This window comes from Rhinatrema bivittatum, chromosome 2, assembly GCF_901001135.1.
Source record: "Rhinatrema bivittatum chromosome 2, aRhiBiv1.1, whole genome shotgun sequence".
Classification (NCBI taxonomy): Eukaryota; Metazoa; Chordata; class Amphibia; order Gymnophiona; family Rhinatrematidae; genus Rhinatrema; species Rhinatrema bivittatum.
Window position 1 is genome coordinate 479,728,187 of NC_042616.1, and position 13,860 is coordinate 479,742,046.

General features: G+C 42.6%; 1 protein-coding gene across 1 annotated transcript in view; it reads left to right on the forward strand.

The window, feature by feature from the left end:
- Positions 1–13,860, forward strand: part of LOC115084999 (cadherin-10-like) — a 433,942-nt gene that overhangs the window by 372,881 nt on the left and 47,201 nt on the right. The window contains 1 exon segment of the mRNA XM_029590505.1: positions 7,390–7,511. Within this exon segment, the coding sequence (XP_029446365.1) occupies positions 7,390–7,511 (122 nt within the window).

Below are 13,860 nucleotides of genomic sequence, written 5' to 3' on the forward strand. Positions count from 1 at the left end.
CGTCCCGCCCCGAAAACACCGCGCCGATCGGCCCCACCCCCGACACGCCCCCCTCGGAAAACCCCGGGACTTACGTGAGTCCCGGGACTCTGCGCGCACCGGTAGGCCTATTGAACATAGGCGCACCGGCGCGCAGGGCCCTGCTCGCGTAAATCCGGGCAGATTTACGCGAGCAGGGCTCTTAAAATCCGCCCCTCTGTGTCTCTCTCACATACTAACACATACACATACATGCTTCCTTTATCTCTTTATTTCTCTCTCTCTCTCTCTCACATGCACACATGGGGTCATGGGAGGTCACGTCATGAAACTCCAGGGAGGACAACTCAGAACCAACGTCAGGAAATATTTCTTCATGGAGAGGTTGGTGGATGCCTGGAATGCCCTTCTGGAGGAGGTGGTGAAGACAAAAATGGTGAAAGATTTCAAAGGGGCATGGGATCAACTCTGTGGATCCCTAAAGGCTAGGATGGAAAAAAGAAAAAGTGCTTATGGGGGTAACTTGCTGGTGTGGTGGTTACTACCATTAACCATCAAGCTTTCATACTGTTGATACAACTCATTATTGCTCTCTGCTTTAATGGCAGGGGAAAAGAGGAAAAGGAGAACTAATTTCACACAGCAATCAACAAGGACATGAATTTTACAGTCTGGGAAAACAAATAAGTATGGGGGTAACTTACTGATGTGTTTGTTACTGCTCTTAACCAATAAGCCTTATACTTGTGTTGTAACACCAACATTGCTCTCTCCTTCAATAGCAGGACACAGAGGGGAATTGGACTCAGACAGAAACCATCAAGACCAAAATAAACAATTTCTTCAGTTCGGTGTTCACTAAAAAAGACCCTGGAGAAGGACTGGTACTAATTGACAAGACTGTGGTTGGGGGTGGAGTAGAAGAAACTCCATTTACAGAAGAGAATATATGGGAAGAGCTAGGAAAACTGAAAGTGGACAAGGTCATGGGGCTGGTTGAGGTACATACCAGGATATTGAAGGAGCTCAGAGATGTCCTGGTGGATCCGTTGAAGGACCTGTGCAGTAAATCTCTGGAAATGGGAGTGGTGCTGCAAGATGGGAGAAGACCGGTGGTGGTCCCACTTCACAAGAGTGAGAGCAGAGAGGAGGCTGGAAACTACAGGCTGGTTAGCCTCACCTCAGTGGTTAGAAAATTAATGGAGACTCTGCTGAAGGAAAAGATAGTGAACTATCTACAATCCAATTGGTTGCTCGACCCAAGGCAGCATGGATTCACCAGGGGAAGGTCCTGTCAGACAAATCTGATTGATTTTTTTTGATTGGGTGACTAAAGAATTGGATGGAGGAAGAACGCTCGATGTGATCTACTTAGATTTTAGCAAAGCTTTTGATATGGTCCCGCATAGGAGGCTTATGAATAAATTGAGAAGCTTGGCAGTGAGCGCCAAGGTGTTGGAGTGGATTACAAACTGGTTGACGGATAGAAGGCAGTGTGTGATGGTAAATGGAACCTACTCTGAAGAGACAACAGTGTTAAGTGGAGTGCCACAGCGCTCGGTGTTGGGACCGGTTCTGTTCAATATCTTTGTGAGCGAGATTAAAGAAGGGATAGAAGGTAAAGTTTGTCTATTATTATACTAAGATCTGCAGAAGAGTGGACACACCGGAAGGAGTATAGAAAATGAGATGTGATTTAAGGAAGCTTGAATGAAAGTCGAAGATATGGCAGCTGGGATTCAATGCCAAGAAGTGTAGAGTCATGGAATAGGGGACCTTGGGGTGATAGTCTCTAGCGATCTGAAGATGGCGAAACAATGTGACAAGGTGATAGCTAAAGCCAGAAAAATGCTGGGCTGCATAGAGAGAGGAATAACCAGTAAGAAAAAGGAAGTGATAATGCCCTTGTACAAGTCCTTGGTGAGACCTCACCTAGGGTATTGTGTTTAGTTCTGGAGTCCATATCTCAAGAGGGACAGAGACAGGATGGGAGTGGTCCAGAGAAGAAAAACAAAAATGGAGGGGAGTCTCCATCAAATGACTTAAGAGGAGAGGCTGAAAGAACTAAATATGTATACCCTGGAGGAGAGGAGGAGCAGGGGTGATATGATACAGACCTTTAGATTCCTGAATGGTTTTAATAATGCACAATCAACAAACCTTCTCCGTATGAAAGAATTAGTAGAACCAGGGGTCACAAAATGAAACTCCAGAGAGGAAGACTCAGAACCAACATCAGGAAATATTTATTCACAGAGAGGGTGGTGGATGCCTGGAATGCCCTTCCAGAGGAGGTGGTGAAAACAAAAATGGTGAAAGTTTTCAAAGGGGCATGGGATTAAACACTGTGGATCCCTAAAGACTAAAGATGGAAATGAAGAAAAAAGTGCATGGGGGTAACTTACTGGTGTGTCTGTTACTACCCTTAACCAATAAGCCTTCATACTATTCATACAGCTCCAGTATTATACTCTGCTCAAATATTCCTCTCTGCTTTAATGGTAGGGGGAAAAGAGAAAAAAGGAGAATTAGATTCAGCCAGCAACCAACAAGGACAGTAAATTTTAAGGTCTGGGAAAACAAATAAGATTTGGGGTAATTTGCTGATATGGCTGTTAATACCCTTAACCAATAAGCCTGATACCTTTGATGTTACCATAAACTTGCTGGGCAGCTTATGGTAACAGCTTTTCTGCCCTCATTTCTATGTTTCTATGCAGACAAAAACTGAACTGGAAACCACAAGCCAGATTCAATATGCAGTGCAACAATGAAAAAGCAAAACAATACAATCAAGAAATATAAATCAATCAGAATAGTAAAACCATACTAAAAAATATGCATTTCAAAACAGCTGATGAATAGAATAATACAATTTTTTTAAAATTTCCTAAACGTCAATAAAATATTTCAAAACAACAGACATCAAATAACATCTAGTAATTAAAACTAATAAGGATTTTAAAAATCCCTCACTCTCTATACCTGTCACCCTGAGATTGTCGTGAACTGGGGATGCACACACACACACACACACACACATACAGACACAAACTAAATATGCTCCCTCTGTATCTCACACACATACATGCTGGTGATAGATACATAGTGGGAGCTTGAGTGTGTATGTAAAAGAGACAGACACACATGTTTCTTCCATCTCTCTCATACATACACGCTTCCTCTTTATCTATCAAACAGGATTCCTGTCTCATGCATGCACATACACACATATGCTCTCTCTCCCACCCCTGCAGTTGGGTCTCGAGGCAAATAAAAGAGCAGGCCGGGTAGCCCAAATGACAGAGGACTCTTCTCTTCAGCCACGTGGCTCAGTCGACAGGGGCCTCTTCTCTTCAGCCATAAGACCCATCCAACAGGGGCCTCATTCTTTTCTGCCACATGGCCCGGCTGACAGGAGTCTCCTTCTTTTCCGCAGCCTGGCCCACAGCGGCATCTTCTTTTCCTCCGTGCAGCCGGCACAATTTAGCCCTGCTCCCACTTGACTGGCCTGACTGGCCCACCAAGGCATGCCCGAAGCTCTGATAGGCCAATTTGCCCCGATGCACCCCTCCCCCTCTTGCCACTTGGAGCAGACAATCCCCCCCCCTCCTTAGCACACCTCTAATCTATGTATGCTAGTGTGATTTACACTGGCATATCATAAATATGCAGAACTATGAGCACCATCTATCAGAAGCTATTGACTGCACAAAATATCAGCTACTGTCACTCAGCATTATTCCCTGTCAGTCAGAGGCATTTTGACGCTGACTCTCCCAAGCAATAGCCAGACTGGTAAGGAAAGGAGGATTTTCCAGAATATGGTGATTCTTAACAGGGCAGGAAATCTAGAAATGCAGCGCCAATGAGTTCATCCTGAGCACATAGTTCAACTGAGGGAGCATTTCTCTGCATGACATGCAGCTCAGCCAAAACCCCCAAACCGCAGAACTGCACCTCTGTATTAGGGATTTGACTGCATGCAGCTTCAAGTCTCCTATCATCTCCACTGGCACTGATGGAGGAAGGCTCTGTATGGGGGGTCAAGTAGCAGAAGTGCCACTAACTCTGCCTTCTCTGGCACATGCTACAGACATCGGGCCTACCTGGCAGTAGAATAGGTTGATTTGATGACCCCTCTTTTTACACAATTAAAGGTGCTATTCTTCCCTTGATAGATGCAGAGATATGCACATTATTGTCTAGTTGCAACCCAAAATAGTTCTGTATTTTGTTGTTTATTTGTGACATTATACTTGTATAATGTCACAAATAGTTTCTTATTATCAATAGGCACCCGATCAATTTAAGAAGGATCCTTACTATGCTAATTCAAACCTCAAAAATGGAACCTTCAGGTGAGTGTAACAACTCTATATAAAACTCTTAAGTCCTCAATGAAAAGAGTGAAGAAATTCAACTATTAACAAAACCAAAAAATTTTTGGAAGGAGAGGAATGTTTCATATGCATAATCATAAATCCCCGACAGGGGTAATATGACTGTAAATTGTAATCATAAACATCCCTCCTCCGACCAATGTGTGCAATGTGTGACACATCACACATCACACATCACACATTGGTCGGAGGAGGGATGTTTATGATTACAATTTACAGTCATATTACCCCTGTCGGGGATTTATGATTACAACAACAATTAAGAAATCCCGTATAAGTTGAGTGGCGGGGACGCTCAAAGAGACCTCATAATAGATGTCACCTATTTAAGCTGACATGAAAGCTTATAATGGCTCAAGCTTTTCTTTGCTTGTAATCATCGGTCTCTATGAGCATGTGATGCTCCTGCAATAGGTAGCTATCTCACGGCACGGTCAGTCTCTATTAGTACTCTAATATAGAGTCTCTTAATATACTTAACTTGCGATTTCGTGTCCGTAGACAAACCAGTGTAGTTAGTATAAGTGTAATCCGACGCTGTTCCGACACGGCGTGTTTCGGAGGAAACCCTCCTTCCTCAGGGGCTCGGATATCACTAAGGCTGGTTTTTCACATTGCTGCAATAAAGTAAATATAGACAAGACAGTGCCAAGATACCCGCAAATTTTAGGCTAGCGTGAAGGATGGAAGAAAGCACTTACTTTGTGGAAGGCAAGTTATGCGGCTGTATTATAGCGTCTCAAATGGTTCTGTAAAGCAAAGTGTGGAAGTTGATAAAATATCCACTTTATGTTGAAATGAACAAAGAAATACCTTGTCCCCATAGAATACTGACTTCCAGTGATGCTGAACTAGCATTCATGGAGCCGTGCAAGATGTCTGTCAGCGGCCGGCGCGATGCTAACGCTGGCTTTTAAAGGGGAAAAGGGCGCCAAAACAGTGTCTAAATCCTGAAATGGGCATATACGGGATTTATGATTATGCATATGAAACATTCCTCTCCTTCCAAAAAATTTTTTGGTTTTGTTAATAGTTGAATTTCTTCACTCTTTTCATTGAGGACTTAAGAGTTTTATATAGAGTTGTTACAAATAGTTTCTTGACACTGCCCTTTTGCAGTGTCTGGGATGAATCTGCAGACAACTTTAATCAAACTTTTGCATTTGCTAGCATCTAAATACAGGTTTGTTAAATGTAGAAGGCTGATGAATTTGCTGGATTTTCTTAACTTTTGAAAAATCCAACACATTTTCTTCTAAACATGTTTTGAGAGTTTCACACATTTCTATCTGTGAGTAGCCAATTAGTAGCTGCAAGAAATCTCTGGCTAACTCTTTTTAAAGTAATGGATGCACAATGGGGAAAGCCACAGCCACTCATTGATTGTTTTTAGACAACACAAGGGAATGTGGAACTTTTCGGCAGGCAGCATAGCTTGTTGAATTCTGTCTAATGTGTGCATCATTTTACTTCTGATATGCTTATGCCAAATGGTCACAACTGCAAATGGCAACAGATGAATGCTCCCGATTTTGAGGGCAATTTTCAAATGCATTTACCCTGGTAAAAATAAAAAATGTATTTAGCACAGATGTTTGCCTTTCCTGAATAGAATCCTCTTCAGGATCACTGCATGAGCCTTTACAATGTGCACACACTTCTACCTGCACTGAAAAGAGATAATGCAGAGGATGTATTTAGAGCTACGGAGGAATACAGTATATGAACATTTGATTTTCAAATGTACATGCATGACTTTGTCCCCATGTTTTAATATGTAGATAAAGCAGGTACAAAATACTTTTTACTCACATACATTGCAGGCAATTTTCAAAGGGAAACTATCTGGGTAGGATTCATTTGCAAATTTGCTACAAGATCCAAGGGGGAGAAAGGACCCATAAACCTGTAGCAAATTGGGTTATTCAAAATTGTGGGTGAGTGCAGTGAATAAATGGGAGTCAGATACAGGTACAAATGAGAGCTGTGCTACAGCCCTGTGGGGGCCTGTCCTCTTCCTCCTGCTATGGTTCCTTGTTGCTTTTAGGGATATGAGGTAGGGGTAGGGGTAGGAATTTGATGTCCCATATTTTCTGATTTAAGGGATGTAGGTTGGCCAGGTGGCTCCACCTACGACTTTGTTTTCTCTAGAAATTGGGAGATTATTTTGAACTTGGGTAGAGTGTGTGTGGGTGGTGGTGGGTGGGTGGGAGTGATTCTGCTAGGCCCACTATTTTTAAATTAATTATCCAGCTAACTTTAAGCGTGACAGATTTCCAATCAGAGTTAGCCAGATAAACTTAAACCAAGCCTCTAGATTTCCATGTGCCGCCTCTTTCTTATCTGGCTAAATTTGAATCGGGTAATGGCTTTCTTGGTCAGAATTCACCACTTGGTGGGGCAGGAAATTTAAACCTCAAGGTTTGTTCAGCTAACTTCAGGAGTTAGGCAGACAAACCCCCTATGAATATTAATTTCTTTACATCTATGTAAAAATGTTTAGTATATCTGATGGCATACTTTTTAATCAACATAAAATTAAATCCTGCTGCAAAAAATGTACTTAGGTAGAAAACACATATAAGATAGCAAATAACATTAAATTATTTATGATATCACACCATTTGAATATATACAGTAAGAACAAGAGAATGCCAGTATTCACTAATGCTGTTCTCTTTGTTTAAAAAGTTAATCAACATGCAGTATGAACACATATATTTTGCATATATAAAATATGATGGGTTTTTCCTTGATAAATGCTAATTTTGAGACTGCAAAGATGTTAAATGATTGAACTGTACAGATTGAAAAGGCTCATTTACATTATGTGTAGGCCCCAGTTTCTGCATGTTAGTGTGATGCTGCTACCTGAGAGATGGTATTTTTATTCTGTACTGAATTAGTAGAATATGCAGAAGCAATAAAATACATCATTCATAGACATTGATATACAATTGATATGATATTGCGTAATTTCAATTTTGTTTCCTTTTTTTCTCTATAGACAACCCCAAACAGACTAGTCATGCGCCTGTTTTTATTAAAATTTTGGACATCAATGACAATGCACCACAGTTTGCCATGTTCTATGATACATTTGTATGTGAAAATGCAAGACCGGGACAGGTACTGCATGCATTTAATATTATTTTCAATGAAAACAGTCAAGTACAGTTAAACTGTTTTTTAAATAAGTTTAGAGCATTATTTCAAAAAGATTATGTGAGAACAAAATTTGCTTAAAATACATTGGACTGTAGGTGTGCATATAGGGAGAACTGGGCCCCCGCCTCTAGGCCATTGCCCAGTTCGTTAGTAACCTGGCGCCCCGGCCGTTCCCCACGCACCGCCCTCTCTCCTCGCACTTGTCCTGGGGGGGAAGAGGCAGGGGAGCTGTGCAGCACTCCAGTGGCTGTGAGAATCCCGAGGGATCTCGCGGGACTTCGGCCGCCGCGAACGTGCATGTCATCGACATGACGCGCGCTTCATCGGTGCGGTGCACGTGTCATTGGGGGCGACTTCTTGCACCTCATGATGATGTGCTCGGGCCTAACTTAAAGGCCCAGCTGTCATTCGAGGCACCATTTTTGGGGCAGCAGCGGCATCCCCACCCTCCCTCCCTCAGTTTATATAGTCAGTTCGGGGTATAGCTCACCAGGAAGTGCAAGTATTTCATGTTAGTTAGCCGTACCAGTTCTGTTCCACAGGTAGCACTAGTATTCTATGTTAGTTAGTCATAATAGTTCTGTTCTATTGTTTTGTTATGTTGTTGATGTTGCAGCTTTGGGTTTATTGTAAGCGGGGACGGGATACTCGAGCCGTGATGGCGTGGCAGTGTGATGCCGGAAGTGCTAACTAGGGGGAAAATGGTGTGTTATGCCTGGTATAGAATGGCTGCCAACAGGTTGGTGGGGTGCGGAGGCGCCCAGGGTGTGGTCCGCCTTGCTCGATGCAGCGGGGGGGCCAGTTGCACCAAACTGTCTTGCTTGAATGTGGTGGACAGTGATGCAGGAGCGCTGGGAAGCGGTCCCATTTCCTGGGAGATGAAGTGTACTCTTGGGCCATGATGCGACTGGAGAGGATCTCCAGGGGAGTGCCGTGGCAGGCAAAATGTGCCTCAGCATGGGCCAGCACGCTGGAGATAGGGAACCCTGGCCTCTGCCGAATCTAACGCATCAGAGAGGCCCAGCAACACAATGTTAAGAACATAAGAACATAAGAAAATGCCATACTGGGTCAGACCAAGGGTCCATCAAGCCCAGCATCCTGTTTCCAACAGTGGCCAATCCAGGCCATAAGAACCTGGCAATTACCCAAAAACTAAGTCTATTCCATGTTACCATTGCTAATGGCAGTGGCTATTCTCTAAGTGAACTAAATAGCAGGTAATGGACTGCTATGTTGGTCTCTGAAGTAGCCCTCCGGCCACTCGATAGCCCTTTGGGACCTGCCGTACGGAACAGCAGATGTGACAGGACGGACAGAGGCTGAGGGCAGAAACGAACAGACTCAGATGAAGACTCAGGGTACTTGATGGACTCAGACGTAGACATAGGTTGCTTGAAGATTCAGACGAAGACGTAGATATAGACACAGGTTAGTTGAAGATTCAGGATATGAAGGGTCCAGAATTAAAGAGAATACTGAAGAAGTATTGCCACACCACGTGCCCTACACAGCCAGTCAAGGCAGGTCACGGACCACGTTGACAACGAAGCAGACTCCAAACTCAAGCATCGACTCAGGTTACTTAGAGTTCAAGATGACGGTGAGTACTGAATGAGCGCTGCCTCACCGCGTGCCCTATACAGCCACTCAAGGCTGGTCACGGACCAAGCTAATGGCAAAGCAGGCTCCAGGCAAAGCAATGGACTTCCAATCAAAACATGGCGAAGATTCAGTCGAGGTCTGCACGGAGGTGCGCCCTCCACAGCCAGTCAAGGCAAGGCACGGCCACGCAGGAATGGAGCAGGTTCAGGCAGAGTCTCAGGCATGGACTAAAGCAGGCACGACGAACTACGGAGACCAGGTCAAGATAATGATTTAGAACTGAATCTCATGATCCAAAGCTCGGAGAAAGGAACTCGGAGCAGACTGCTTGGAGAAAGGAAGCTTGGAGTGATGACTCGGAGCAAAAAAACTTGGAGCTAGGAACCTGAAGCTTGAAGGATGAGAAGCAAAGGTCTTCCGGAAACTTGCGATAAAAACATCAGGGCATCATGATGAAGACACAGGATCAGATGAGAGACCATGACAAAAAACATCAAGATATCTGGAACCGATGAGATGAAGACACTGGATCAGATGAGACACCAGGAAGAAAACACAGGTTCCCACAAAGAACAGAGTGCCTAGGAGGAACTAGAATGCTGAGAAGTCCTAAGGAGGACTGACTCCTTGCAAAGACAAAGATGAACTGAAGGCAGAACCCTTTTATAGGGTGGAAGGAGAACTCCCACGATGAGGTCATCAGGAGGAGCCAAGAGGACTGGCCCTTTAAATCCGGAGAGGAGGCGCGGCTCCGCACCTAAGGAGGTAGGAGGCAGGACCCTGGAGGGCGGTGTCCACACTGCAGAGAAGGAGGTGAAGCAGAACCAGGCCACAAACCAGGCCCAGCATCGGAGGTGGCTTCCTGCCACGAGAAGGAGGACTGAGGGCGGCTCCAGCCACTAGGAAACTCTGGCGGTGGCCTCTGGACCGTGAAGAGGAGCTTCAGAGTGGTCCCCCATCCAAAGAAGAGGAGGAAGCATCAGCAGCCTCTTGGTCGCGCAGGCAAGACAATGGCGGCGGCTCCCCAGGCCGCTTGGAAGGAGGCTGAGGAGCGGCTCCATGCCGCATGAGAGACAGGCGACGGCGGCGGGCCCGCTGCAGACCACGGCGGTGGCTTTTGCCATGCAGAGGGGACATCTGTGGCCACCGGGCCGCAAAGGAAGCTGAAAAAAGAGGTGAGGGCAGAAACGTAACATTATGAGGTCGATTTTGAAAGCATTCTTCATGCAAAATTGGCCACATACACTCGTATGTGGACTGTGCACATGCAGCGCAGATTTTAAAAGCCATGATTTACATGCGTATATTCCCGTGTGTGTGCCAAAAATAAGAGGGCGGAAAAGGGTACATGGGTGTTCTGGGGCAGGGTCAACACATATGCACATAACTCCATATTTTAAAACCGGAGGCCGCAGCACACACTGGCTTGTTAGTAGCATAACTTTACTGCTGCTCCTAATGAGGAGCAAATCTGTGAGGGCTTACAGGACAGGTTGAGGGCTCTGGGTCAACTGGGGGCATGCAGGATGAAGAACCAGAGGGGTCTTGAAGACTTCAATATTGACTGGGCAAACTGGTGGACTAATTGGAAAAACTGGGAATGTCTCTCGCGCAATCATGTTTTAAAATCCTCTTACATATGCATGCTAAAGCCGGCAAAGCCCTACGGAAGAAATGCGAAGTTGGTTTGCTGGAGTAACCCCTTAAAATTAGAAGCATGGTAGGCGTCTTTTAAATCACACGTGAGCAAGAATGCATGGTCGCATTCAAGTTTGTTTTAAAATTAGCCTGTATGTCAATAAAGTATTTTGGACAAAGAATTTATATATAAGAAGAAAAGAATTAGTAACAGTATTTGTTAAAGCAGGCAAAACAATGTAATGCTCCAACAAATATCTTTTTACCTATTTCTTATAGAGGAGAACTCTAGTTTAATTTGGTCTAGCAGAAGGAAAATCTTACAGCATGTGTGCACTTATTAGTGACATTTTTTTAAATGTTGTTAAAATGCGGTTTTCTAGCCACTGCCGTCGACAAACCCATTGCAGCTGCAAAATCACAGAGGGTCCTCTGTGGCTGGCTGCTGTGAATGTACAGCCATCCATTGGAAATAGTAACGTGGCCCTGGGCCTGAAGAAGTCCACCTCATTGGAATGCATCATTTGATGTTTCTGAAGCTCGAAGGGACATCATCAAGATTGATACAATGGGAATGTAGAATATTTGAAAAGAAAAATGACATCCTTAAGTTATTTTTAATGATGCTTTGGATATTATCCCCCTTTTTGTTTTTATATGAATTTGAAGGCATTAGAATTGGGCTGTATCACAGAATGCTTTTTTATTCAAACTACTAAAAACTAGACTAGTTGAAAACTGGAAGAGAACTAGTTTCACTAAAGAGAAGGAAAAAGGACAGAATTTGATTGAGAAAAAGAAAATTGAAAGAATAGAGAGAAAAGTAATAAATTATTGAAAGAAGCAAGAAAGGTGTCATAATAAATTAACTTTTTAATTTGTATTCTACATTTTGAGGATTACATTCTGTTACAGTAGGCATTTCCCTATCCCCAAAGGGCTTACAATCTAATAGGGAGATTTATCAAGACATGATAGGGCTATAATGCTCGCTAAACAGCATATATCGAGCAAAAATCACTGTATATTATCTGATATAACCCTATCACAGTAATATTGTGTGGCATTTGGACCAGAAACCTGCTGAGTTGCTTTGCATACCAAATAACAATGCACTGTATATGTTCTCTGAGGGATATAATACTGATATCACTCATACACAATATCACCTCATATATTAATCTCAACTAATCTATTATGTCTTAAATCGATTCATGTGACAAATGTGTCAAATCAAAGTTTATATATATTTGTCTAAATTAAGCATAAAAAGATTGTTTAAAGAGACAAAAACCTTTTAAGGAGAGAGGAGGAAGGTTTCATATAATTACATATATCACCACATCCAGCAGTGTTTATAATTTTAATTATCAACCAACCTCCTACCGCCCATGATTATTTTATATTTATGCTTAGCATGTGATATTAATATAATATGCTTTAATATGTGGTTGTGATATTAAAATTTAAAGACGTATGTATGAAGTCAAGACTATCTTGTAAATTGTGGTATGAGCCACTAACTACTTTTGACTGTAGCTCTAAATTTCTTTCGAAATGCTGAACCTCTCCAAAAATGCCGACACTTTTCAGATATTAGCCAAAGGCTGAAGACACGAAATCAATTCCCAGGACTTATCTTCTTATATGTCCTTGTCCCAACAGGGCCTTGTTTCAAATCAAAGATCCTTCATCAGGGGGTGTACTATTATATCATGGTCATTAATGTCGTCCAGCATTTTGCTAAACTTTCCTGGCCATATGTACGGTCGCCATGTTGGTTTAAATGCCCAGGTTACTGCTGACATATCTATTCACCCTTCCTCAAATCGTAACCAATCCCAATATACGTTGGATGACATCATTACGCCCCAGCTGTCAATTTGTTTCAACAACATCAATCTATTGTTCATCTAAAGTAGCATATTCCATTCGAGCTCTTCATTTAATCCCAGTGGAGATTGTGTGCCTAATGTGAAAATCCAATAAGCTTCCCTCAAATTCAATAAATGTGTGCGATCGCCTCCACGTGGGGTTGCTCATACCTGATCAATAATTGTCCATTTTATTTAATTAGATTTAGAGCTACAGTCAAAAGTAGTTAGTGGCTCAAACCACAATTTACAAGATAGTCTTGACTTCATACATACGTCTTTAAATTTTAATATCACAAGCACATATTAAAGCATATTATATTAATATCACACGCTAAGCATAAATATAAAATAATCATGGGCGGTAGGAGGTTGGTTGATAATTAAAATTATAAACACTGCTGGATGTGGTGATATATGTAATTATATGAAACCTTCCTCCTCTCTCCTTAAAATTTTTTTGTCCCTTTAAACAATCTTTTTATGCTTAATTTAGACAAATATATATAAACTTTGATTTGACACATTTGTCACATGAGTCGATTTAAGACGTAATAGATTAGTTGAGATCAATATATGAGGTGATATCATGTACGAGTTGCTTTGCATGGCATTTGCATGCATGAATTTTGTAAATTTATGCAAAGCATCTCATGCATACTTAATCCTATGTAAATAAAACTTTGTGATGTTTTCACACATAAGGGTATGTGAGATATTTAAATGTACCTCTCTTTATCAAGTGAGAGAAGGTGAGAAACAGATGTTTTAAATAAGTACATAAGTAAATAAGTACATGTTAATAAATAAATACATAAATAAAGATGAGACGCTGGGAGGGCAATGCCAGAATCAGAGATTCAGATTAAAGTTAGAAGGGGTACATTGTGGGGATAGGAATCAGTAGCTTAACTCTTGAGCAGGTCAGCAGAATCACAGGCAGGAAGCAGGAAATCATGCCCTTGTTTCCTTAGAATAGTGCTTCAGGTGAGAAGAAAGCAGGCAGGAAACATTTTCAGTGCAACCCAAGCCACTCTCTGTGCAGGTGGGAGCAGCCATACATGGCAGAACTGAAGGTGAGATACACTGAACACTACGCAGGAGACCTGATAGTAGAGCCTGCAGCAGGGCCTCTCCTGCGCAGTGGTTAAGATTGTACATCTTGTGGCTTAAAAGCTAGAAGACTGCCAAGT